At 47.3% G+C, this 26,875-nt stretch overlaps 1 protein-coding gene and 1 long non-coding RNA gene across 2 annotated transcripts in view; one reads left to right on the top strand and one right to left on the bottom strand.

Moving 5' to 3' along the window:
* LOC111764753 (uncharacterized) overlaps nucleotides 1-26,875 on the top strand; it is a 31,515-nt gene that overhangs the window by 2,742 nt on the left and 1,898 nt on the right. The window contains exon 2 of the long non-coding RNA XR_002797286.1: nucleotides 16,123-16,231. This is a non-coding gene — a long non-coding RNA (uncharacterized lncRNA). The remainder of the gene's footprint in view (nucleotides 1-16,122; nucleotides 16,232-26,875) is intronic.
* On the bottom strand, nucleotides 10,850-17,796 carry LOC101429928 (keratin, type II cytoskeletal 1). The gene is made up of 9 exons (XM_058308182.1): nucleotides 17,227-17,796; nucleotides 15,938-16,152; nucleotides 15,563-15,623; nucleotides 15,048-15,143; nucleotides 14,693-14,857; nucleotides 14,434-14,559; nucleotides 13,603-13,823; nucleotides 13,043-13,077; nucleotides 10,850-12,951 (listed from the first exon to the last, which is right to left on the bottom strand). The coding sequence occupies exons 1-9, from the start codon at nucleotides 17,794-17,796 to the stop codon at nucleotides 12,575-12,577; spliced, it is 1,866 nt and encodes a 621-aa protein (XP_058164165.1). The 3' UTR covers nucleotides 10,850-12,574.

Below are 26,875 nucleotides of genomic sequence, written 5' to 3'. Positions count from 1 at the left end.
CCCCGTTTCCCCCGAGAGCTGGAGGAAAGGAAAAGGCCAGGTGATGGCAGGAGGCAGGATTCAGGTTAGACCTGATGATAAGGTGGGGGACGCCAGGCCAGGTGTCCTTGCTGAAGGTCCAACAGTGGCACTCGGCTCTCAGCCTGGTATTTGTGGGGGGCAGCACCCCAGCACCAGGGCAGACCAGGAGCCCTGTCAAAGGACTGGGAGGGCATAACTCATCAGCATCTTCCATGAGGATCCCGGAGTAAACAGCAAAGAGAAGGAAGCTTCTGAGGCTGGGTCCAAGGCAGAGCTGCCCTGCTCTACACTGGGTGGTACAAACCCTGGACTTTCAAAACCTGGACCTTTGGTTGTCCTGCTTGCCTTCTCATGCTGTATGAAAAGGACTACAGTGTCCTGAGAGGAAAGATTCTGAAGGATTCTCTGTTTAGGGGAGAAAAGCTATCATGATGTTTTACCCTTGTCCGGTGCTTTGTAATAAACAAAAGCTGTATTGTGCACTAAGGACATGGATTAAGCCAGACACGCCTGGATGGAATCCCAGCCCCATCGTGTATTAGCTTCCGGAGCTCAGGAGGGTCACCTACACTTGTGGCCTCCATTTTCTCATCTGTAAAGTAGGGACAATAGTGGTAAGTGATGAAATAAATGAAGTAAGTAGACTTACTTCAGAGGGTTGATGTGAAAATAAATGAAATAGTGCATGCAGCACTTAGCACAATTTCCAGCACAAAGTAAATGTTTTTCCCTTCTCATTGTCAGCAGAAGTTGTAGAAAATGCCTAGAAATCCCAATAGGGTGGTAATAAATTAAAAACGATGTCATGTCCTCGGCTGCATCTTGCCATCGGACCGCGCACCTCCCAACCCCTCCCACTCCCAGAAGCTCCTGTCTCTTCCCCAACGTGGTCCCAGCTGGCAGCCAGCTCATCCCTGCTCAGGCGTTCACTGGCCATCGACTACAGAGCTGGTGGTGATGGTTTGAGGATATGAGCACTCCCTGCATGGATGAGTATTTATTTTAAAGGGAAAATTCTTGACTGCTTCGAGACCACAACAATGAAGCTCTAGGGAAGAGTAAGGGTGGGCCCCACCCTGCTCACTGACTTGGACTCCCACACCCAGCTGCCTTCTCAAGGACGTCAAGGAACCTCATCAGCAGTAACTCTTCAGGTCCCCATCACATGTGTTGTTCATTTTGCCATCCCCTTCTGAAACAACTAGGGCAATACTAATATCCCCGTTTCACACACGAGCAAACTGAGCCTCTCAGAGAGTGAAGAGACCTGTCCAAGATCACAAGATGGGTAACGTGAGCCCAGGGCTTGTCCCAACATCCTCAGAATCCAGGGTCCTCTGCGAGCTCCACTTCTGCTCACTCCACCCTCTTCCACCTAATTCCCTGCTCACAACGGAGAGTTCAGTGGGAGTGCTCTGCCTCTCTAAGAAGCTCTCCACCCCATTCTAGGGTCTGTGCAAACTAGCACCTCAGAAATATGCCAGATACCATCCATTAATGCCTTCATTTCTAAGATGAAGACCTGAGGTTTGGTGACTTGCCAGGTTGCATGACTAAAGGGGGACAGTCTGAGCCACAACACCCCTGACAGCCTTGACCTTCAAAGCTAGAAAAGCCCTCACTAGAACAGCCTCGATCAACACTCAATGGCCCAGAGTGATGGAAAATAGGCAGTAAAGAGGAGCTGTGTGCCTTACGGGTTTCTAAGGTCTTCATTGCAGCGCTGGCCCCTGGGCTGTTAAGGCTTCAGTCCAGCGCGCCTTCCTAGTTACTCTAACAGTGTGGGTCCAAGGGCAAGGTAAGCCAGCTCTTGCTCCACTGGACCTTCGACAACCATCAGCTGGCGACTGTCCTGCTGGGGCGTAGGCTGCCTCTTCCCTGGTCCTGCCAGTGCCTGGTGGCACATGGCAGGTCGCAAGTGCCAGGGAGGGGGCATGAACCTCCTGCCATATCACCTTGCCCCAAAGCCTGAGGTCCTCACCATTGAAACCTTATTTATCAAGCCAAGAGAAGGGATTACTGAAGAGAAGGCAGCCAAAAAACAGGCACACCCGGAGCCCAGAGGAGTTTCTCTAATCTCAAGCATGCATGTCCCGGCAGCACAGCGGAGGTGAAGACACTCAAATCTTAAGTTGTGAATGTTGATAATGGATGGTTTCGACTGTAGGAGCATCCATTCACCCTTCAGGGACAGAGTGGTAGTACGTCATATTCTCCATTCGCCTAGAATGTTCTTCTAGCTCCACCAGGCGTAGGACAAAAGGAAATCAATTGTGTTGACAACAGGAGAAACTCAAGATTGATAACCAAAGAAACTAGCCAATTTCCCCCCTTGCATAGAGAGTAAGAATATAATAGATTGTTGAGCCTAGAAAGCTAGGTCAGTGACCTGGCCCCCCACACACCCCTACCCATCTTCCATATATTTGAGTTTAATTAAGGACATAGAGCTGGGGCAGGGGGCAAGATGGCTTCAGCTTAGTCCTTATCTCATGCCTGTCTCTGCATGCAGACAGGTGACTGCTACCAAAAGTGAGATTACCTCCTTGAATCGTCTTCCCACACAAGAATTCCCTTCCGCTAGAATTGGTAATATCCCCAGGGATCCCACCTACCACCACCTCCCTTTCCATCCCCCAAGACCCAACTTAGATGCCAGCTCCTCCTGATCACCCTTGTCTGATGTGATTCCTCCCTCTTAATGCTTCCAGTGCTTATTATTTACCCAATTTATTGAACAAGAATTAACTAATCACCTGCGGAATCTACACTATGCTGCATCCTTGGGATGAAGAGAGGAAGAAGACACAGTCCCTACCCTCAGGAAACTCATTGTCACATAAGGAAGCAAGCAAGGGAGCTAAGCAAATGCACAGCAACAGAGGAAGGCAGTGATGTGCTGGTACATGTTTAACAACCAGCTCTCCGGTGCAGGGAAAGCCCTGATTTGAAGGATCTGAGGATTTCTGTGGTGTAAATGCACCTACCATGGTTGATTTCAAAGCTGTCCACACGATGTTACTGAACACAGTGTTGGGAAGAGGGGCACAAAATTGGCTTTCACGAGCCAGTGCCAGCGGGCCCCCGCACGTGGCTGGAAGTAGGTACCAAAAGCCAAGGAAACACATAGAAAAGTGATGCCGCAGCCAAGAGAGACTTACTGGAATGAGACCATGTAAAGTGACTCTGAAAGGATGAATAAGAGTTTAACACACAGAAAAAGAATAAAAAAAGGAACATACAGGAAGATGAAGAAGTACTTGCAAAGACTTACTAGCATAAAGATGCATACAATTTTGGGGTGTTTGGGGAACAACAGCCCCTCCCCTAGGCCAGATCCAGAGGAGAAACCAGTTGGCACTGACCTTCCCAACAGATTTCCCCCAGGGTTGCCCCATTCCGGTTCTCGGTGATGACCCGGGAACCTCCAACCTGCTTCCATCCAACTCACTCCAACAGGGCCCAGCCCCTGTAACACACAATCTCAGGAGAATCTTTTAGGTGTCTGACCAAAGGGCAGCTTTCTTGGTGAGAAAGCATCCTAACCAGGATTTGGGACAAATGTTCTTCCAGATGTTTAAGCTACAAAGAACTGAATGGTCGAGAGGAGAGGACAGCAGGTGCATCCCCAGTCTGGCCTCTCCTCCACTGGAGTCCCCATCTGCCAGCTCTTGAGGCTCCTCTTGGGTGCACAGCAGGAACCTGAGAAATTGAATCAAACCATAAACAAACCTTACTTAATGACTGGACTCCAACATTTTCTCAACTGAACAAACAACAGTGTCTGCTAACTAAAACCAAACCATTATGCTTTTTAAACAGTTAAAATGTTCCAGAAGTCGAAACTGAGATTTGGAAGGCAAGGAATGGGAGAAGAACATGGGGGATTTGGGGAAAGTATGGTGACAAGATAGAGCCATGGGATCTAAGGTTTGGAAGTAATCCAACTTCACAACCAAATCTTTAAAAAAAAAAAAAAGATACCTAGATCACACAAAATGTTATATTAAAAAATATAAAAGGCTCCCATATACCCCCACTCCTCTCCCCAAACACTCCTCCCACATCAAGAACCTCTTCCATCAGTGTAGCACATTCATTGCATTTGATGAATACATTTTGAAGCACTGCTACACAGCATGAATTATAGTTTATGTTGTAGTTTACACTCCCTCCCAGTCCATTCAGTGGGTTATGGCAGGATATATAATGCCCTGCATCTGTCCCTGCAATATCATTCAGGACAACTCCAAGTCCCGAAAATGTCCCCATATCACACCTCTTCTTCCCTCTCCCTGCTCTCAGCAACTCCCACGGCCACTGTCTCCACATCGATGATGCAGTTTCTTCCATCACTAGAGTCACTATAATTCTGTAGTAGAATACCAGTAAGTCCACTCCAATCCATATTTTATTCCTCCATCCTGAGGACCCTGGGATGGCGATGTCCACTCCACCTCTAAATCGAGACGGGGCTTAGATCCCACATGGCTGATGGATGGGATTTTCCTGCTTGCAGTTATATACCAAGTCTTGAATATCCTCTCTAGTGTCCCAGCCTGGGAAAAGGCCACTCTGCTTGTATATCTCCAGTGAAGATTAACTCCTCTGCTCACAAGCGAGCCTCTACCATCTTTGGAGAGTTCTTGGTGAGAGTTCTTCTTTTGAGTAACCCCTGTAACTTCCAAACTAACACAAGTCTGACCCTCTCCCTTCCAACAATCTGTGGGTCATCTTCAGTGAAAGGGAGAATCAGGCCTCGCTCTCAGTCATCTTCTTTGATCTGCTTTCAAGTCACTTCTCTGCTCCAGCTCTTGCTTCTGAGCTCACACTAGCTTTTCAGTGGGTCAGTGAACCTTTCAAAATGCTTAAGACTAAACTTTCACTACCAGGGATTCTTTGTAACAAAAAAGGACTTTGTTGCTTCTTTATTTATAATCAACAGAACAGTACCAAGAAGAAGTCTTTCTTCTTTTTATTGTTCCCAGGAAGGTTTTTGAGATATCCAAACAATATACTCCCTCCCTCTTACTGTCTCTGGGAGCCCCTGCCTTGCACTGATCCATGTGGGTCCCCATCATTGAGTGTAGATGAGCCTTTCACCAGCAGAGGACGCTCTATACTGAACAAACAGGGCTTATTGACAGATTGGAAACTGGGTGTGGGCACCAGGGAGGGGAGAGGATAATCCCGCCTGAACCTGGGAAGCTCACCAGTTGACTAAGACTTCACCATTTTTTCCAATAATGGGTTGGAAGGGAGTGCCACGTTCCCTCCAGCAGATATGGGAGGGGCATACACAGCGACAGAGAGCAGCCCAGAGCATCTTAGGTATCCGTCCTTTCAACAAAGAACTGAAAATTTCCGGTGCCACCCAAATACCTCATGGGCATCTTTACTCTGGTCTTGACTCCAGCCAACTGCGGATCCAGAAACCAACTCTATGGACCACACTTCTGACTCCAACTGTAGTCTGCCCATTAGCTACACCCTCTCACCAGGGAAGGGCTCTGTAGTGCCCAATCCCTCCCTTCCACCTGACCAAATCCTGTCCATATTTCTCTGCTCTCCTCAACTTGGAGCTCCTTGGTGAACCTTCAGTTCATGTTGACTTCTCCCCGCGGCTGTTTCTTGAAATGTGCTCCCCACTTGGTTTCCATAACACCATACTCCCTCACTTTTCCTCATCCTTAAAGACTGCTCCTTTACTGATTTCCTTTTCTTTGTCTGATCCTTAGGCAAAGTGGCTCCTGGGTTCTGTCCCTACTTTGCCACCCTCTTTTTAAGAGATTAAATTTCTTTAATGGTAAGAGAAACAGAAACTAAGAGACATTTGCGTAGTTCAGGGTCGGCATAGTATACTCTTGGGTGGAGCAATGACCTGTCCACAACTGACTTTTAGACCATGAAATAGCCTCACAATATCCTCCTGCACACACATGCACACACATGCACACACACATACACACGGAGAGAGAAAAGTAGAGATGAAAACGTGTGCCTCTCATTCTCCCCTAAATGCTCTAAAAATGTCCCAGCCACAACGAAGTCCTAAAGCAACAGTCCTTCCCTGGGGATCTTTCTGGAAATTTGTGGGGACTATTTTTGCCTGTCCCCGTGATGTGGAGGATGGTTACTGACATTTAGTGAACAGAGGCCACAGTATGCTAAACCTCCTACAACAAAATTTGAATTTCCTACCATTATAACTGTTGAACCCAGAACCCAGGTCCAAATTACATATAGATCTACAGTGCTTTTGCACGATCCTTAAGTTATGCTGAATTGCTGAGGAATGCAACTCTTGTGTAAATCAAGGGAAGACTGCACTATCATTTTATTGTAAAATGATGTAATTTTTCTTCTTTTTTGGAAAACTGGGTTGTCAATGGCAAAACCGCCTATGGTATTTAAATTGCCAAAACAACGTAACTGCATCAGCCTGAATTCGAAGATGAATGAACTCACAGTGTTTACACCCAGGGGTGCAAACATCTGACTGCTTCACAGTGTCTTCTCAGGCAGTCCCACCCGGACACTTTCAAAGTGAAATGCAAGGGATGGTATTACCAATGTCTCCCTTTTGTATCTTCTTTAAATTGCAGTTAGGACATGGTGTTGACCTTTTTAAAAAATTATATGCGACTATAAGGTAAGTATCTATGTTTTTATTTTCCTGACATTAAAGGGGTGTTACATTAATTGTTGCTATAAAAAGGAGGGTAAAGAGACAGATATCTTTAGAATTATGAACCTAAAGAAAGAATATTCTTTTTCCAAAGAAACTTTTATCAGTGTCCATAAAGAAGACCCTGTTAAATTTCCCCCACAGGTTTTTGGTAGAACAGAGCAGTTTTGCAGAACTTCTTCATGGTCCCTCTAAGGGAGGAGCAAAAGGTTCTTCTAGTAGTCAGGGTTCCGTAGGGAAACAGAACCCACAGGAGATCGTACGGGGGCAGTGCATATGCATGTATATGTATATCTACAGCCACACAAATATATAATGTAAATATTATGAGATTTATTGTAGGAATTGGCTCATGCAACTGTGGGGATTGGCAGGTCCAAATTCCATTGGGCGGGTTATAAGCTGAGAATTCCAATGAGGGTTTTTGATGAATTCCCCAGGAGAAGCTGGCTGGCTGAAGTAGAGAGGGAAATTCTCTCTTCTGACTGTTGAAATCATCACTTCTCCTTTTAAGACCTTCAGCTGATTAAATGTGACCTCTCTCATTATTAAAGGTGATCTCCTTCATTGATTTTTAGATGTAATCAGCCATAGATACAATCAGCTTACTGGTAGTTTAAGTCCACAAAATGTCCTCACAGTAATAAATCAGGTCAGTGCTTGCTTGACCAAACAACTGGACACCATCACCTGACCAAGCTGACACATGAACTTAACCATCAAAATTACCATTCTAACGAAGTCTGTCCTGGGGAGTTTAGGTTCCAAGAAATTCCAAGAAATCTTCAGGCTCTGGTTCAAGATCATCTTTTGAAATTCTCACTTGCAAAGTGCTACTGAACACCCCTGAGGCCAGTGAAGACCCTTCCCCAAGGAAGGAGTAGGATGGGAGAGCTGAGCTAAGCTGAACTAGGAGCTGAGAAGAGAGAATTTCTGGATTCTGCTGTTTCCCTGGCTCTAGGGCTGGAGAAGAGGCAGTTAGCATGAGAAAGGGTGGGGGAGGTTGGGGAGTAACTAGGAAATCCATTATTCTCTGGAGCTGGATGAGGCCCAGTGCTCTATGAGAGAGGCTATGTAAGAACCACACAGTTTTGGAATAAAACTTTGGTTCGTTTTGGAAGGAAAATGGCCACTGAATTGAGGTCTGCAAAGTTACAGCCATTAAAGGAACAAGAACGGCCCAGAGGGAGCCCCGTGGCTGAGGGCAGGATCTGTCCTTTCAGCTGCCAAGCTATGGAGCAGACATGGGGATCTAGATTTCGGGCGGGCAGGTGTCGGTAGACAGTTGAGGTAAGGGCAAACTGCAGAAGTCGGGCCATAGGCTGTAGCACATGGGCAGATGCCACAGCCCAATTTCAAAAGGCTAATCTGCTGAAGAACGGGCATGTCAAGTCCCAGCCGAGCAGAGACAGTCACAATGCTGAGTGGTAAGACAGCTGAGAAAGGAGAAGTGTATATATATACATTTTGCTTGGGTGGGCTTAGACTACCTTTGGTAGGACTCAAGAAACTGAAGACAGTAATTGCTGCAGAGAAGGAGAATTGAGTCATGGGGGAAGAATTTTTACAGCGCAGTTGTAGTCTGAACTTCCCCCCTTTTGAATATTATTACTTGGATAAGCACCAAATATCAAATCCACTCTGGGCCCACCCGAGGATGAGGTGTGGCTGAAACATTGGTGTCAAAGACTGAGAAAGGTCATCACAGATTTGGGGGACCTTAGTAGCTCTGCTGGATAGCCTCTGAAGACTCTGGCTGGTCTCATGTCCTTTAAGCTTTTTCCATTTGAGCATCTCCCGTATCTCCCATATATTTGGTTTTCTCCCTCTCTTCCTCTATCCTGAGGTACCTGATGGTTTACTCTAACTTTCAAATGCTGATGACTCCTCAGTTTATATGGATAGAACCGAGGCGCTTTAAAAGCACTAACTCATCATCTCTCCCCACTAGCCCTCTTGCTATATTCTCTTATTACACAAGCTGGAACTTGGAAGCCACCCTCAACTCTTCCCTTTGCCTCACTGCACTCCACCTCATGTTCATTCTATCACCAAGCTCTGATGATGTGATTCCTACCTATCTCTGGAATGCATACCCTCGCTTTTGGCCACTCAGCCTCCTCTAAAGGCTTGAACTAAGATGAAAGCCCTGAGCATCCTTTGCAATCATCTTCTAACAAGTTGCCCTACTTTCTAACAAGTTGACCCCTCCAATCTGAGTGAGCCTTCAAAAACATCAATCTAACTTATCACTCTCCTATTAAATCCCTTTAGATTTATAGTAATCCCTTTATGGCCCAAATAGCTAAAATACTTGGGAGGAAAAAGATATTTCTATGAACAGTGTCTCCTATCGGCATAGGGAAGGGGATACTCAAGTACAAGACAAACTGTGGTTCATGCCTGATTCCTGTTCCACTAGCAGTAAGGCAACCCATTTCTCTCCCACTAGCCTAGTACATAGCTTTTATAAGCCGGTATGTCCTAAAACCCCATATGAGCATCTGAGAATCCCTGATCCACAAACTAGAATACAGATACCTAAGAATGACCTACAAGGCCCATCTTGATTGGGTCCGTCTAATTCTTCAACCTCATTTCTTGTCATTAACTTCATGCTCAAATACTTCATGCAATTTTTACCTTCCATGCCTTTACTCATACCATACCCGCTGCTTTGCATGTCCTTCTCTGCCTTAAACATTTTTCTTCCTTGAATGTCTTTGTCTGACTGAAAATCTCCTATTCATTCTTTAAAACTCTTCAGGCATCATTTTGAATCACCCTCACTTCTGTACGTACCACTTGTGTGCCCTGTGTTTCTATCATTGCATGGGTCACATGCATTGTAATGATATGTTTACAAGCTCCCCACCACCAACTGTCTAAGCTCTTTGCTGGCAAGAATCATGTTTCATTCATTTTAGTACCCCCAATGTTTGGCCTAGTCCCTGACATACAGTAAGTGTGCAGAAAATGTTTTTTGAACAGAGCCAAATCCAGATTTTTCTAATGCATTTGGACACTTGATCTTAACTCAATTTAGTTCTTCCTTAATATTGACTTACACCAAGTTTTCATTTAGCTCTTGTGACCTTGCTAGGTTTCACTGTTTATTATAGTGGTCTCTGTTTCATGTCCTACCTTACCAACTCCCCAACTCCAAACAAGATAAACAGGGGTATCCCCCAAACTGAAATGTTATTAAAGAAAGTTGTAACCTATGAAATAAGCTATGAAATGGGGTCAGAAAACAAGAATAAACCTGTCCTTTCAGTAACATCCCTGAGAAGGCCCTGGACCTGGTGGCCCCAGAGTTCCACCCTTTCATGGAAGATAAATCATCTCCCTCAAGGCCACTCAACTCCCATTGTTCTAATTTCACAAGCACCAAGTCACCTTTTGCAACTAATTTGGTTTCCCAAGTATCTTAGTAACAGGACAGGGAGGCTCCGGTTATATAGGTTCCTCCACAAGCTAATTCATGGATATTCTGGTTTACACACCCATCACTTGTGGGTTTGTTTCACACAAATCCATCCTCAGATGCAGATTCAACTTTGAGGCATTAACAAAATCAACTTTGTCCCTACAAAGTTGTTGTTGGACCACATTGTCCACGTCAAGTCAATTTTCTTCTTCATAGCCTTAAGTCCACCTCTTTCCACCTCTCTGTCACTCCCTTTTAATATCATGCAGCGACTTCTGTACAGCACATTCACAGTTCACAAAGCATTTTCACAATATATAGTTTTTATCATTACAAATAAGCACTCCCCTTCCCCCACTCTCCCATCCTTACATTATCCCTTTAATGTCTGGAGGCAAATATCATCACTGCATTTCACCTAGGAGACAACTGGATGGTCAAGATAGTCAAGTGACTTGTCCAATTAGCCACACGATCCACTAAGCTATGGGTTATTTTCCCTTGCCTGCCCCTTAAATATCAGAGTGGCTTAAACATAGGTTCTCTGCATCAAAATCCCTTGTTATATCTCCTCTACAAATAATGATTCCCAAACTCTCACATCACTCCAAGCAGACACCAGCTCTGGCGAAGGGATGATTGTAAAGGAAGTTTAGGGGTCTCCCGAGTTGCATTTGCATAATACCCTCCCTGAGATATAACTTCTTTATTCCCCTTAGCCCTGGGTGATACTGGAGCCAGAAAGACTCTTGATAATTGGAAGCTAAGAAACTCAATCCTCAAAGAAGTTGACTGCCTTTTTCATGGTCATAGAACCATTGGCATTCTGATGCTCACATGTTCCTTGGTACAAGCATCTGATGAACTATTTGGAGACCAAGAAGCAATATTACAACAGCCAGGTCATCATAACCATCGTCAGCAGTATTGTCATAAAAATTGACACTTTTTGAGTGCTTACTACATGCCAAGTCATTTTCATTCATCTTTTTCAAGTCTCATAATAATTTCCATAAGGAAGGAAGTTATCCCTAATTTCCATTTTAAAGTTAATAAAACTGCAGCATTTAGAAAGGTCCATAACAATTATGATACGACAGAGCTAGTAAAGGGTAGTGGTAAGATTCAAACCCTAGCATGCCTGAGCTCAGATATCCATGTTTCTGACCACTGTGGTACCTCTAGTATGGGAGTTCTTAACCTTTTTTGTTCCATGGATCCCTTTGCCAGTCAGATGAAAATCACAGACCCTTACCAAGTCCACACTATACTGTGCATTATTTAATAAATATATCACACCCGCACCAACACGTCCCCACAAGAATAATGGTTTTTTGAATTTCAATTTAAGCTCACAGACTGGTTAAGAATCCCTGCTCTAGTACTTCTTTGAGATTATGGGCTAAGTGTCTACAAGTGAAATTCTTAGAGTAAGCAGAGCTTTGGGTGGTGGCCTAGAAGAGAGGAGAAATGTCATATCCTACTCTCCATTACCTCTCTTGGTTCTTGAACTCCCCAGGTCAAAATCTGTGTTCTGGCTGCAGTAGCTTCAGATCCAATGCCTTGTCCACGCCCCTCTCATCACTAGCTGCTTTGCATAAGCAATTACTTTCCCATGCAATACTTTCCCCACTTCTCAAAGCCAACCCCCTCCTTCCCAGCCTGCTTGCTCACTGCCCTTATCAAGAAAGCTTCCTCAGATGAAACCTGCCATCTCAGTCTCTCTGTTTGCCCATGACATCTCCGCCCTCTGGGAAAGAGCTTGCTCTCTATTATCCCACCCTGGTTAAATGCCGCTGGATCAGCCTCCCTGTCTTGTTGACATTTGTGTGCTCCAACTGCCCCACATGCCAAGCAGCCTTTGTGTCTTCTTCCACTCTTCTTTCACTCCCACAAGGCACCCACCCAGGACAGACGGTGCCATCAACAGAGGTGATTGAGACTCACAGAGAATTTCAAATGCAGTTTATTGCAGCAACACAAGGAAACAGGAAGTTTAACACCTCTCCACAAAAGGCAAACAACTGACTTACTCCTTATGTACAAAACCAAAGCAGCATAGAGTTTGCCACAAGAGATAGGATACTAGAGAGCTCTCCAGAACATGCACTCTGCATGGCAAAGAAGCCATGGGTCTAACTGGCCATCCTCTGGCTGGTTTAAGGACGCGCTTTGCCATGCAATGTATGCAGTGGTAATTGCTGGACTGCTTCTAGGCAAAGCACATTTCAGGGTCAAAGCCAGGGGACAGAGGTTGCCACTGATCTGGAAACTTCTTTGGGAAGCAGGGCAGAAAAGAAAGAGCTGGGGAACTAGGATGAACCGTACAACTAACCATAGCTCTTTTCTCCAAGAAAGCTGGGGCAATTGACTTTGGTCTCGCCTAGCATATTTAGTAGTGATGGAGAGGGAGAGCCAAAGAGTAGAAAGCACTTTTACTTGGTCCCTCGGGAATAACTGGTGGAAACAAACGTCACACTGGAACCGCCACTAGAGGTCTTGGTGCCGCCAGAGCTAGATCCGTAACCTCCGGAGCCGTAGCCGCCTCCAGAGCTCCCGCCTCCAGAGCTCCCGCCGCCAGAACCTCGGCCGCCGCCCTTTCCAGAGCCCCCTCTGTGGCCCCCACTGCTGCCTCCAGAGCCGTAGCTGCCACCACCTCCGGAACTGTGACTGCCACCTCCGGAGCTGGAGCCGCGACCTCCAGAGCCGTAGCCGCCGCCGCCGCCGCCGCCGCTGCCGCCGTAGCTATAACCACCGCCTCCTCCTCCTCGGCTGCTACTTCCACTGGCACTGATGTGGCTGGTGCTCACAGCTGCAAGCAGGGGAGAGTCAGTTATCTTCATCCTGCCTCCCTTTCCAACCCAACACTTGCACATGCCTCCGAGAAATTAGCTTGTACTTACACACGCTCACTTGAGGGGGACACTCTCCTGACATCCTGCAGGGGAAAGAACAGAAAAGCTCTCAAGACTCTCCAGCTCAACAGACCCCCTCCCCCTGCCCTTCAGCCGTCTGGAAGGTCCCCCCTTTCCCAGAAGCTGGGTCCCCATCTGGGAATAGTCCAATCCACCGGATCTGAAACCTACTCCAGTCCCCACGTTCCTCCCAAGCCTCTGACATTTTTCTCAGCATGCATATAAACGTGAGAAATTGCCATCGAAATTAGACAAGAGTCTTGCAGCTAATGAGGGGGAACGCCTCTGAAACAGGCATTGCCTTTAGGCCAGGGGACATCTGACCCGGCCTAGATGAAGAATAAGTTGTTGCACCTCAAAGCTCTTCGTACAGATGCTACAGCCCTTGAAAGTATATTTGGCACCAAGTCTTTCCTCCTGCACCGTGTAACCTTTCCTCTCCCCATACCCAGATCACGCGGCAGTCAGATGGCTGCATCTTCAACAGTCAGTTTGCAAGGAAGGAAACCCGCAAAAAGTGGCCAAGCTGCACGGGGCCCCTTCCTCACCTGACTTCCTCTCCTTCCAGGAGGGTCCTGTAGGTGGCGATCTCCATATCCAGGGCCAACTTGGTGTTCATCAGCTCCTGGTAGTCACGCAGCAGGCGGGTCATGTCCTCCTTGGCCTTCTGCAGGGCCTCCTCCAGCTCGTTCAGCTTGTTCTGGGCATCTTTGAGGGCCTTCTCACCACGCTGCTCGGCCTCGCTGATGGACTGCTGTATCTGAGAAATCTGAGCAAGGAGAATCCGGCACATTACACCTTCTCTCTAATCTCGACTCATCTCACTTTTGCTGTCCCATCTCAAATTGATCTCTCCACCCCAGTGAAGCCTATACACTGAATCCAACAGAAGCATTGGGTCGTAAGCTGCTCATGCACCCTCCTGCCTGTGCCAGGAGATCAGGAACCTAGTGTATCACCATGTCAACTTCCTTGAAAATCCCTTAAAGGGGATGCAACAGCTTCTCTTGGCTCTGAGTCAGGGCTCCTCTAACCATTACAAACTTGACGTCCCTCTAATTGCCTAACACAAAGCCTTCTGGCTGCCTTTCTTCTTCTATACCACCTCTGACTTCTCACCTTGGATCATGGGCTCCAGCACTCATGCCAACCACAAAATCCATTTCTCTACTAGCTCATTTTTACACAGGTCTCTAGAGAAAGACCAGAGTGATGACTGAATTCCGAAAACCAGTTTAATCACCAAAGGAACGGGGGATAATAATGCAGCCTTGGTATAGTTTGCAAGATTCGAAATGAGAAAGGTCACCCAAAATTACCTGAGGGCCCCCTCCCCCCCAATCACCGTACAGCTGACCACTAGAAGGAAGAACAACTACCTGCTTCTTGACACTATCGATTTCAGATCTAAGTCTCTGGATCATCCGGTTCAGCTCAGAAATCTCCATCTTTGTAGTTCTCAGGCTGTCCCCATGTTTGCCAGCAGTGACCTGGAGCTCTTCATACTAAAGATGGTGGATCGAGTCAGTTAGATATGGGCAGAGCACACCATGGCTCAGGCAAACAAATAAAAGAGAGAACAGAGGAGAGCAGGACAAGACGTTTCAGGGAACCTGGCTAGGCGTTGAGGTCATTCACCTTGTTCTGGTACCAAGTCTCGGCCTCAGCCTTGCTTCTCTGGGTAATCGCCTCATACTCAGCCTTAACCTCAGAAATGATGCTGTCCAGGTCCAGGGTGCGATTATTGTCCATGGAGAGGATCACACTAGTTTCACTGATATGAGTTTGCATCTGAGACAACTCCTGCAAGACACAATAGTTTAATGTTTCTTTTAGTGTTAAAAAAGAGAGAGAGAGAGAGAGAAAAAAAACTTCTTAAACAGAGGGAAGAATCAGGAGATGGAAAATAGACCTGTATTCTTCTGGCTAGTGGTGGGGTTAGAGTCAAAGACTCTCCACATGGGTACACTTGGTTGAAAATTAGAGGACTTACCGCCTGGAAGAGTGTTTGAAAGAAGTTGATTTCCTCCAGCAACAGGTTAACTTTGGCCTGAAGGTCCACCTTCACCAGATAAGCAGAATCCACATCCTAGAGGAACAACAGACACCATGAAGCCATGTCCTTTCCAGGACCAGTCACTCTCACCAGTTGCCTAGAGATTCTCTAAGTAGAAGAGGAGTTTGGGGTCTACTCCACATCTTTTTACCCCAGGCAGATCACAATTCTTGGATTGCCCCACCTCTTGGTATCACAGTCAAGGGTGCCTGTCTGACTTGCCACGAACTTGCCTCATTGCTTACTATACATAAGGTGCCAAGAAATCTGGAGAAGCAGAGTACTTCTGGATAAGCCCATGATGATGTGAGGGAAAAACAAAACTCTACTTCAGATATTTATCAAGCCCACTACTTGGTTCTCTGCATTATGACTTCTTTCTTTTTAGTATTTAGACATTCTCCTTTATGATTTAAGTCAGAGGTGAGTTTCATTCTATAGAATTTGCTCACCTTCTTGATGGTCACAAATTCATTCTCTGCATTTGTGCGCTTGTTGATCACTTCTTCATACCTGCAGGAAAGCAGAAGTGATTAGGAGTTTCAGAAGTCTAAAAGTTTGACATTCTAGACTAAAAGTGGCATTGCCTGCCATTGCTTTTCTATTAGTAGCCTAGAACATCTTGGCCAACCCCTTCTAATGAGGAATAAAACCACTGAACTATTTCCAGCTTCCAAGAAGATGAAAATTTCTGAAAATGCCAACCTGATTTGCCCCTAACCCAAGGAAAGGCATTGCAGCTACTGCTCCATAGTCTTGGCTTGTCACTTTCTAGACAACTTTCTCAACAAGGGTCAACAATTGATTGCCCAGCCAGGCTTCCTTACTTGTTCCGGTACTCCTCCACAAGGTCTTGATTGTGTTTCAGTTCTGAATCCATCTGAGATCGTTCTCTCTTTAGTTTGTCCACTAAGGCTTTGAGGTTCATGATGAACTGCTCAAAGAGGGGCTCCAAGCTCTGAGTTCTAGTGGTGGTATCTACCTGCTGCAGCAGCTCCCATTTTGTTTCCAGCACCTGGTTCTGCTGCTCAAGGAATTTCACCTAAGAACACAAGACCTCTGTCACCTACTGATGCAGAAATGGACACTCATGGCCACTGAATGTCAAGGACCACCACACAGTAAGTACATGCCTTATTTGGAAAAGAACTTCAATTCCTCTTTTCCTGGACATGACAAACAGAGAAATAGGAAGAAGATGATCAAGTTAGCATCATCTTCATAACAAAACCCAACTCACTGATAAATTCAAAGAAGTTTAATTTCCCTGAGAACAACTAACAGCCTTATTTCAGTTGAAACTTTGGAAGGAAATAGCTGTGCAAATACCAATTAGCAAGCACATATCAAATTATTGCAATTATGGTTTGAAATAGATACATGATATTGAAGAGATTGGCTTTCCAGTTTGATTACCATAAAAATTGGCTTGCATTCCCTAGGTATACACACAGCTCAAAAGTATGTTAGACAATCCAAAGTTGGATTCAAAATTTATTGTGGATAACCTTAAAATGATATTATTGATGATTAAGCAAATTTATATATTTTTATTTGCCAATGCTTGGAAATATAGGTATTAAAGAAAAACAACAACAACAAAACTCCACCCTGATTCTGTACCAATGTAAAATTCCCGGAGGGCAGAATTCACCTTCTGATAGCAAAAGGTATTTGTCACGAACTTATTGCTTATTTTCTGCTAGAATATCACAATGCACTTCTGTTTATACTCAACTCCCTTTTTATGGCTAGGAAGACCTTTCCAGGGTTCTCATTTGTGCCCCAGAAAGTTCAGTTAGCCACAATTCTATCATCTTCATTCAGCAGAGGTGAGTTCCAATTCAGCTTAAAAGCTAAATAAAAAGCCCTTGAAGGTACATGTCAACTTGACACCATATTTAGGTGAACAACCTCTTTCTCCAAGAGAGGGTCTATTCATTAGCATCATTCATAAGCATACTTCTAACACATGTCCGAGAAGACCATCCTACAAAATCTCCTTTTCATCATCCAAACAAGAAACTTGAGTCTTGAAATCCAAACATTTCTTAACTGTACCCATCTCACGTGGAGCTGGTGCAGCACTCCCAGTCCACTGGACAGGTAAACTCACCTTGTCAATAAGGGAGGCGAATTGGTTGTTGAGTGACTTGATTTGCTCCCTTTCTTCGCTCTTTATTTTCTGGATCTCAGGGTCGACCTCCACATTGAGGGGTTGCAGAAGGCTCTGGTTGATGGTGACTTCCTGTATGCCACCAGGGGGGCAGACAGGCCCAAAACCACCCCCAAAACCACCTCCACTGCCAAAACCACCACCACCACCACCAAAACCTCCACTCATGCCAAAACCACCGCCCATGCCACCACCGCCAAATCCACCGCCACCAAAGCCACCGCCACCATAGCCACCACCAAAACCACCACGTCCACCTCCTCCACTCATGCTCATAGAGATTCTTTTAGTGCTTCCAAAGCCATGAAGACTCCGACTCCCAAAACCACCACCACCACCACCACCTCCTGCACCACCACAGAATCCACCTGAAAATCTCCCACCACCTCCCCCAGAACGGCGCATGGAGCTGCTGGTGCTCCTGCGTTGACAGCTGATTGCCCCAACAGAGCCAGAGCTGAAGCACCCTTTGCTCTGGTATCCAGACCTGGAACTAAACGGTCTACTCATGTTGATGTAGAGAAAAGTAGTAGCAAAATAGAGAGAAGAAAGGAGTTAAACACTCCTCTACCCAAAGCCCAGAGACTTCCCCTCTTATATAGGGAAGAAATAGGGCTTGGTCCTCCAGAGTCAGCAGAGCTACAGTGCCACTCAAGGGATTGGCTTGCCTGCAGCCATACAAGATTTTTACGAGCCTCAACAATGTGATAAACACTACACACCTCCCTCTCAGGATGGGCTCTCAAAATTGCTGTGCACACAAGATCGGCTCATGTGGTAATCGTTTTATCAGACAAGATCTCTCTCTTCAAGCGTTTGTGACTGGGAAAATAGGACCCCACATCTGCTACCCAGTGCTTATTGGTAGGATTTCATAACCCCTGTCACCGAGATAAGTAAATTTCCATTCTTGCCATGCCCTAGTAAGCTGCTAAGCTCAATCTTTCTTCACGCTCAGCAGGTGCAATTCTCCACTCTTGAGTCTCAGAAGGAACTCTCTGGACCATTTCATTTTTGAGATCTGCCCTCCCAACCCCAGAGCTCAGTATCTCCTGCCACCAATTATGGGCTTTAATAAGGAAAAATGTAGAAGACCACTTTTTTGACACGTAATCTTTATGAACATACAGCAATGATATTAGATGAGAAGACAGTGTCAACAAGCAGGGTGGACGCACAGGTGCTCCAAAAGGACCCAGGAGGGAAGTGTTCTTTGCTGCATTTCCCAGGTGCTCCATTTCCTCAAAAATGGCCCGGGGCAGGAGACAGACACTAGGATGCAGATACCAGCAACCGAAACAGGTGCAAACAGGTAGCATGCAAACATCGGTTGAAGAAGCAGATGGAGTAGTGAAATGAGCATGTAGAGGTTATTTAATACATTTTGTAAGGCAAGGGTGTGGAGGTGAGGCTGGCAGGCAGATGGTTCAAGCCTCACGCCGAACTGTACAGAAAGATGAAAGGAGCCTTGGAAGGCAGGACTATGGTGGGAGCCTAGGAAACCTAATCCGAGAAGTTTACATTGTTTCTGGAAGCATAATAATAACAATTATACTAATAACTAACATTTATCAAAAAGCTGACCACATCCCCAGGCACCATATTTTACACATATTTTATATGTATTAACACACTTAATTTTCACAACTTTGCAAGATAGATGCTATTATTATCTCCATTTTTAAAATGAGGAAACTTAGGCACAGAAGCTGAATAACCTGTCCAAGTTTACACAGATGGCAAGTGGCATGGCTAGGATTTGAACTGAGTATACCTAGCTATGGTGTGCCAGGTGCTTGCCAGCATGTTGGGTGACAGCACAGCAGCCAAATTCAAGGCATTCTCCTTGCTGGGTATAAAGTCAATCAGCACGGAAGCTGTCCCACCACAGAGTGCTCCATAGGCAAGAGGTCTGTCTTATCTCTTTGAATCATGGCAAGTGCTTGGAAAATTGCCCTTCGATTTTCCCTGACAAGGGGAGTTTGGAGGCACAGAGTTCAGGGAGGAGGTTTTGCTTCCATCCAGGTGTATAAGCACCAATATTCCTTACGATGGACCAAGAAACCCCCATGGACCTTCCTGAAGAGCAGCACTTGATCAAAGTTAATAGATAGTAGAGGCATTGAGAACTGGAAAGACTAGAATGCAAGCCGACTTTCATGCTGGGACTTAGAAGCCTGATGTGCACCCCACACTTGCCTGTAAACAGAGCTGAAGACTCTGTGGGAAGAAGCCAGCTCTCACCTCAGCTGGCTCCAGCAGGAATGTGGAGGCTGCAAGTGGGAAACCCTAGGCCTGCATGGGATGCCTTTACTCTGGAATACAAGAGGGGCACAAGAAAAGGAGTCTCTGAAAACCATCTGGTCCCGTGGCCCAGTGCGTCCGCTCTACCCCACTGCTCCCCTTGGAGCCTCGTCCCTCTTCTCCTCCCACAGTTTGCACTCCGTGCCTTCCTCCAGAAAGTGCCCCTCGCCTCTCCACCGCTCCCCTCACCCCTCCCCATTTCCAAGGCACTGCTGTCTGGGGACTCTGTCCCAACCCTCTGTGACATCCTTGGGCTTCCAAATCAACCATCTCTTGAGGGAATGAGTAATCCAGGTCTTGTTCCCAACTGGGAACAATGGGGACTGGGATGGTTTTGGCATGGTGCTGGCTGTTGCCTAATCATCTTCTGACAGGCAATCGAAATTCTTTCATTTCAGCATCCTCCCTCATGAGACATATCACTGCACAATCGATTCCTTCTAGCATTTTGGAGGGGCGTGTGTATGTGTATGTGTGCATCTGTGTGTGCGTTCAGTCTTTCATCTCTGTCAGCCCAAAAGAGAACTTGGCGGTGAGTGTTCTTTGCTTCCATCCCCAAAGCAAGAAACTGACACAGAGAAAAATCAAACAAGTGGATGGTCATGCAATTGGTAGGCAGTTTATTTACAGAGTTCCAGGTGATACTGTGAAGAAGGAGAGGCACAGGACCTAGAAGGAACAAGGAGGCAGGCAAATCACCATCGGCTGACATGTTTTTTCATTTTTTAAAAATTTCACTGAAGTGTATCATTCGTACATGAACTTACATAAACAAAAAGTCTATAGTAAAGTTGTAGACTCACAAAACAAACATGGATAACATCACACAGGGCTCCCATACATCATCCCACCACCAACACCTTGCATTATTGTGAAACATTTGTTACAAATTATGAAAGAGCATCATCAAAGTATTATTACTAACTATTGTCCATATCTTACATTTGGTATATTTTCCCCAAACTCACCCTATTATTTGTTGTTTTTTGTTTTTTTGTTTTGGGGGAGGGTGTTTTGTTTTGTTTTGTTTTGTTTTGAGGTACCGGGGCCGGGGATTGAACCTGGGACCTTGTAAGTGGGAAGCTGGTACCCAAGCATTGAGCCACTCTATTATTTTTTTGTTCATGTTTATATTAATGGCATTTGGAATAATCACAGAATTGTGCATTCATCACTTCAATAAATATTAGAGCATTTTCATTACTCAAAAGAAGAAAAAAAAACAACAAAAAACAAACCACAATCACACCCATATTTAGCACTCCAATTACAAATCCTACGATGGCCATCAGCTGACATTTGCACACTTCATCTCGCAGTTCACCAAGAATAAACACTATCCCTGAGCCCCAAGAAGCAGGTGGTCAAGTTGTTATCAACCCATTTTACGAAACAGAGACACTCCAGCTAGAAAAAGACATGGCTGGGTCTAGAACCAGGGCTTTCTGATTTCGATTCAAGAGTTCTTCCTCCTACACTGGAAAAGAGGCTCAAAGACAGGCTACTGGAATTGGCACCTGGGGATGAGTGCACAGAGAATCACAGTATAGCCCCTTGCACTGGGATTCAGAGACTGCACCATCTAACCTGCCTCTAAGTTGAGTGAGAACAAGGCTCAAAGAAGTGAAAAAAAAAAAAAGCACCTGCCCTGCCCAAGTCATAACAATCAATTCCTGGAACAAGCACGCTCATTTCTGATTTCAAACTCCTCTTCCCACAGCTCACTTCTGAGGCAATCCAATAGGACTGGAAACTGTAATGAGGCCAGTTGACCAAGGTCAACATTTGTTATAATTATCCCCCAGAACTGTGGTTGGGTCTATAGGGATATTGAAACATGAGACAAAGGTGGAAGCCACACACCCTCATCCCTACTTCTTTGTGTGCCCTGCCTTTGTCAAATAAAGATAAAAAGAGAAGAGAAAGAGGCACTGACATCCACGTGCACCCACTCTGTGCTAGGTAGCTACATGTATTATTTCATTTTTTTTCTTCTTTTTTCACAATTCTTTTTTTTTAATAACACATTTTTAAAATTAAAGTTAATAGATCACACAGAATGATACATTAAAAAAACTTGAGAGGTTCCCATATAACCCACTCCCCACCCCCCACACCCATCATTTTTGTAAACTGTATTTTTTTGAAGATACATACATCACAAAAAAAGGTTTAAATGTCACAAAAAGCCCATGTAGTGGTAGTTTTAAAGAAAACAGGATCATAGCGTTTACAGAAGTTAGACCTTGTACCCAAGGTCCGCCAGTTGTCGTTATAACTGGCAGAGCTGGAACTCAGAGCCAGGCTTGTCCGACTCCAAGTGCATGCCCGCCTTCACCCCTTGCCTTCCTCTTGTTGCAGGTCTGCCTCCGTCACCGGCGTCGCCTCTGTCTCTCCTTGCCCGCCCACTCACTCAGGGTCATGCCTTGACGCTTCCAAGCCCACGCTTTGTCCAGTGTAGTCAGCTCCCTTCTCTTTTCTGCTCCTCTCCTTCCTCCCAGCCCACGTCGACTCTTCCCTTGTCTGCAAGGACTTCCAAGTGCCCTCTACAACCCCTGCCCATAGTCAAGCTCTGGGGTCTCTGAGATCCCAATTCCTGAGCATTTGAGTCCTGACTTGTTTCCAGGGCACCAGTCCTTGAGAGCAAATTCTCTTGTCTTGATGCCTTCACCTGGAGGTGGACAGCTCTCACTCCTCCAGGAGTTCTCCTTGATTGTCACCATTCAGCCACTCAGTTTGTTTCTTTTCCAATTGCTGCCAGCTTTGGGTACATACTGACATCGATGGGTTCATGGGGGGGCGGGGTGCTCTTGTAAGCCTTTTGAAAGTAAAGCTGAGCCATCTCTGTGTCTCTGGGCACCTTCCCACAGCCCCCCACCCCTTCCCCTGCCTCACACATGCTCCCCAGCACCCGAGGGCTGCCCCAGGAGTGCCGGGTGCCGGAGCCCCAGAATACCTCCGACCCTGGGGGGCTCCCAGCCTCTCCACACACAGCACATACCCCAGGCTGCCACGGGCCAGCTGTGGGGTGTGAGCCGGGGGCAGGTGTGGTGATGCTTTGAGAGCTTTTTTGGAAAAGAGTTGGAGACGTGCAATTACAAGCCACCCAGCCCTGCGGGATTCCACCAGGGACGTGGGAGAAGGAAATTTCAGGGGAGTGGGGAAAGGCGAAGCCTGGGAGGGGTACAGGGGAATGGCAGACAATGGGGAGGCGGGGTGAGATGTCAAAAGCTGACAGCAGGCGGAGGCGGGGCCCGAGGCTACTTAGGCAGGAGGGAGAGGTGCGGAACCAGGGGCTCCCTCTTTCAGGACAGACGCAAAGAGAGAGGCTCCCGGGAGTCCCTCGCTAGCAAAGCCAGAGCAGAGCAGAGGCCAGAAAGCCGGTGGGGGGGGGGGGGCAAGATAAGCCCACAGAAAGCGGAGGAGGTCGTTTGCCTTCGCCAGGCCTGGAACCCACTCCTGACTGCAAAAATTTCCAGCAGCATGACCTAGGAGGTCACTCACCCTCTCCACGGCTGTTTCTTCCTCTGTACAATGGGGGTTATACCCACTTTGCAGGGAAACTGCAGTGTAGTAGGTAAAAGACAGAGAGAGGAGGGGGTTCTTTTTCACCCTTGCATTTGGAAGGACCCAGAAGCTCAATTTTAAAATAATCCGGATGAGCCCCCGCTTGACTGGAAACAGTGAAAGGGAAGTTTCAGTTCTTGAAATGAAGCCATTTTATGGCTTAGGGGGCCCATAGTAAGCAAGCCAGGGGCCCGTCCACCTACGAGAAGGGCTGCCGAGCACATGGGCTTCGGGGAGCTAGGCTAGACAGAGGAGCCTTCCTCTCCCTCTCGACAGCCTGCTCTGCACAAGGGATGAGCCGAGGGCTGAGCCCGCTGGGCAAGCATGGAAGCAGAAGTGCCACCCGGAACCCCCAGAGGCCCTTCCAGGCCTGGAACCAGGGCGCTTGGAACGGATCCTCGGTGCCAGAGAACCTCCCAGCACCCCGAGGTCCCAGCTCAGCTTGGCAACACAGCGCTGATCAACCCAAGGACATCCAGGCGGCCTCCTGGACAGATGGGAAGGCTGATAAAGGCAGGGCAGCACGCTGAGCCGGAAGGGGGCCACCAGAGCACACGGCTAGATATTGCAAAGATAAGAGACGTCATGGGCCAAAGGACCGGGGAGCTGAGGGGGCGGTGCCGTTCTCGAGAGACTTTCCCAGCCCAGAAACCCGCACCTTGTCCAAAGTCAGACGGAGTTAGAATCTTACTGAGCCAATGGTTGCTCCACCTGTTCACCACATCCCAAGATCAAAATCTCTGTAGATGGAGAAGTTAGTGGAATCAAATTTAGATTCCCAGGGCGCCTCGCCCTGCCACGGCCTCTCAGAGGGAGGAGCAGCTGGCGTTTCCTGGGACTCACCCCGCCCTGGGTGCCGCGCTGCCTCCTGGCCACCTCTCTATTTGATAAATGGCAGGGGCTGCATCGCTTTCCACCTGAGCATCTGCAGTAAGGGAGTAGCATTGCGAGAAGCAGCTGTGGGTACTCCATGGTCCCTGGAAGGGCCATAGAGCCCCTCCCTGTAGTCTCTCAGTCCTGTCCTAACACCAGGGGGAATCAGATGAGCTAATGCCTGGGGCAGCATCTGTACAACCGTAAAAGGCTGCGGCATTGTTGGTTTTCACTGGGCTGAGCTGGAGGCGAGGGGCGTTTGCCCGGGCTGGGATCTCTCATTGTCTCTAATGAGAAGACAGCATCTCCCCCAGCGTCGTTTAGCACTACTCTCCATTGCTCAGGTCCCGAGAGTAGCTTCCTCTTTCCCTGACTATCAAATTAAGACTCCTCATTTGGACTCCAAGACCTCTTTCCCTAACTAACTCCTCCCAGCTCCAGCCTTTATTTCTCACTGTCCTGCCCTATGGAATCTCTGCTCGAATATTCCTAGGATCCAAGCACAGTTTCCCTCCATCTGTCCCTGGTACTCCATGATTGAGATGCTCAAATCTTCTGGAGAGAAAACGCAGGACCCAGTTTTCCCTGACCATCCCAATTCCCACCCAGAAAAGGAAGGCTGGGGAGGATGGTCTCTGGGTGGCCTTGCCCTCATGCTGTTTCCCAGAGCCAACCCGGATTTCTTGAGAACATCATAAAGACATGCATGATCCCAAGGATCATCACATCCACACCCTGTAATGGGTCTGGCGGAGGTGGAAAACATGGATTCATTTAACCATTTTGGCCAAGGCCCTTGGCCTCTCCACGGCTTCATCCTCCCCAGGCATCTGACCTTATTCTTCCCAAATATAACATAGAGAGGAGAACTCCTTTCCTCTCCGGCTCCGCCATATGAACTGACAGGGCAGCACAGATGTGAAACGCACCATCCACATAGCCCCACTCCGTGCTGCCCTCCCTTGACCTCCCATCAAATGCCCATGCAACCTCTCTTGACGGGAAACTCACTAACTCCCCTAGTGGCCTCTCCCATCTCTGGATCACGGAATGAGCTTCTAATATGGAGCCAAGTCTGCTGTAGTTTCCACCTGTCCATCTGGGCCATCAGGTGGGGTCAAACTTCCTTCTAGGAGAGCCCTTCCTTTACAGTTAGCCATCATCTCCCCATAGATGCCCCTCCTCCAAGGCCCTTAACCGCCCTTCCTGGACCACTCTCTTCTCATAGGCTCCTACGTACACATGGCTTGGGAGCTCAGAGTCCCCAGAGAGGCCTGATGACAGAAGAGCTGCAACTGCTCCAGACACTCCTCTCTTGCTGCTCCTATCCCTGTCTCTGCAGTCACCCCACCCAGGTGACTCATGTATCTACACCATCAGTTGAACTCCCCAAGTCATTTCTATCCCCACTGCTGCTTATCCACGTCTTCCCTCCCTTTCCTCGTGTCCTTGCTTTCTGACTTCCAGTGTGGAACATTGCACCTGCTGCATCCTCTCTCCTTCCCTTTAAGTAGTCCCTCTGCCCACCTTTCCCCTTCCCAGCCCTGCCACCACCAGGCCTGCTGCCAAGACAGGCGACATGGGGAGAAACCTCTCAGAGAGAAGGTAGAGGTGTGCCTGGGAACAAGACTCCTCCTGCACAAGGTGGCATGCTGTCGTGCCTGAATGAGCCCTGTAACCAAATTCCATGTGTGTTCCCACCACGGATGAGGGAGTGGGCCACATCTTTCACGTGACACCTTCACACAGACTCAGAAGCACAATCCCTTAACTTGCTCCCTTCTTGAATGTCTGCCTCTCGCTGCCCTCAGAGGTGTAGATTAAAGACACCCCGTCACGGGGCCCCCACTCGGCCAATGGGCTCAGCCCATGGGCTCCCCAGCTCTGTTCCCCTCTTCACCCGGGCAGACCTGCTCCCTCTCCCTCACACACATTTACCCTCTCTTATCTTCGAGTCCCTGGGCAAGCTGTTTCCCTGCCTGGAGGCCCCTTCCCTGACCTCGCTGCCCACACCTGCTCTCTTCCCTGGGCTGGGGAAGTCCTCCAGGAGCCTTGGGCCCGGCGTTCTCTTCCGGCCACTGACACCTGCTGCCCGGATCTGCTGTCCAGTGTGGGGGGGTCTTCCCGAGGCTGAGGCGAGGCCTCACTCCCACCCTTAGGCCAGGAGCTCCGTGGAGGCACGCTCTCTAACTTCGCCCTCTGAATCTCACAATCCCCACAGGACATGGGTTATAAGCACCTTAAGATTCAGAAACACGTTCTTTCAACACTGTGTCCCCAGTACCTAGGACACTGCCTGTCACACAGTAGGAGCTTAACAAATACCTATTAAGCAAATGTGCCCTTGACCTTTTACTGTGTAACCACTTTTAGGATTAGGAGGAGTATATCTGCATGGTTATTCTAGACTGTGTATTATTTGGGCAAGAAAAAATGAGAAGAAGAATATTTTTTAGCTTCCCAAATCAGAACACATGGCCTGCAGAAATTAAAGAAAAAATAACTCATCTCCTGACCAAAACAGCAGTGTGAGATTACAGAAACATTTATTGTAGAAACACCAGACATGTCGAGCCTTTCAAGGTACAAGCTCCAACCAGGAAATGAAGTCACGACACTCCCCAGAAGGACCCGCAGGTGTCCCAAGAGAATCGTGGACTTGAAGATTGTGTCAGGACCCAGCAAGCGCGTGAAGGCGACGCCAACTCTTAGAGGCAAGAGCGTACCCCTCTCTGCAGGCCTGTGAGTTGGCCACTACTTCTCCCTGCCTGTCGTCTCCAGCACACCTCAAGTATTTCATGTGGGACCCAAAATTAGGTGTCAAAGTCTCACTTGTTGCTCAGAG

Source organism: Dasypus novemcinctus, chromosome 12 (assembly GCF_030445035.2).
Source record: "Dasypus novemcinctus isolate mDasNov1 chromosome 12, mDasNov1.1.hap2, whole genome shotgun sequence".
NCBI lineage: Eukaryota > Metazoa > Chordata > Mammalia > Cingulata > Dasypodidae > Dasypus > Dasypus novemcinctus.
Note: the sequence above shows the minus strand (reverse complement) of the source record. Positions and strands in the feature narration are given on the sequence as shown.

Bases quoted from the DNA above. Each gene is read 5' to 3' on its own strand.
- LOC101429928 (XM_058308182.1), bottom strand. From the start codon at position 17,796: ATGAGTAGACCGTTTAGTTCCAGGTCTGGATACCAGAGCAAAGGGTGC. The intron at 15,624-15,937 runs GTAAGGAAGCCT...GCTTTCCTGCAG, and splicing joins GTGGAGGAGTACCGGAACAA to GTATGAAGAAGTGATCAACA. The intron at 15,144-15,562 runs GTGAGCAAATTC...TTGTTCCTCTAG, and splicing joins AATTTGTGACCATCAAGAAG to GATGTGGATTCTGCTTATCT.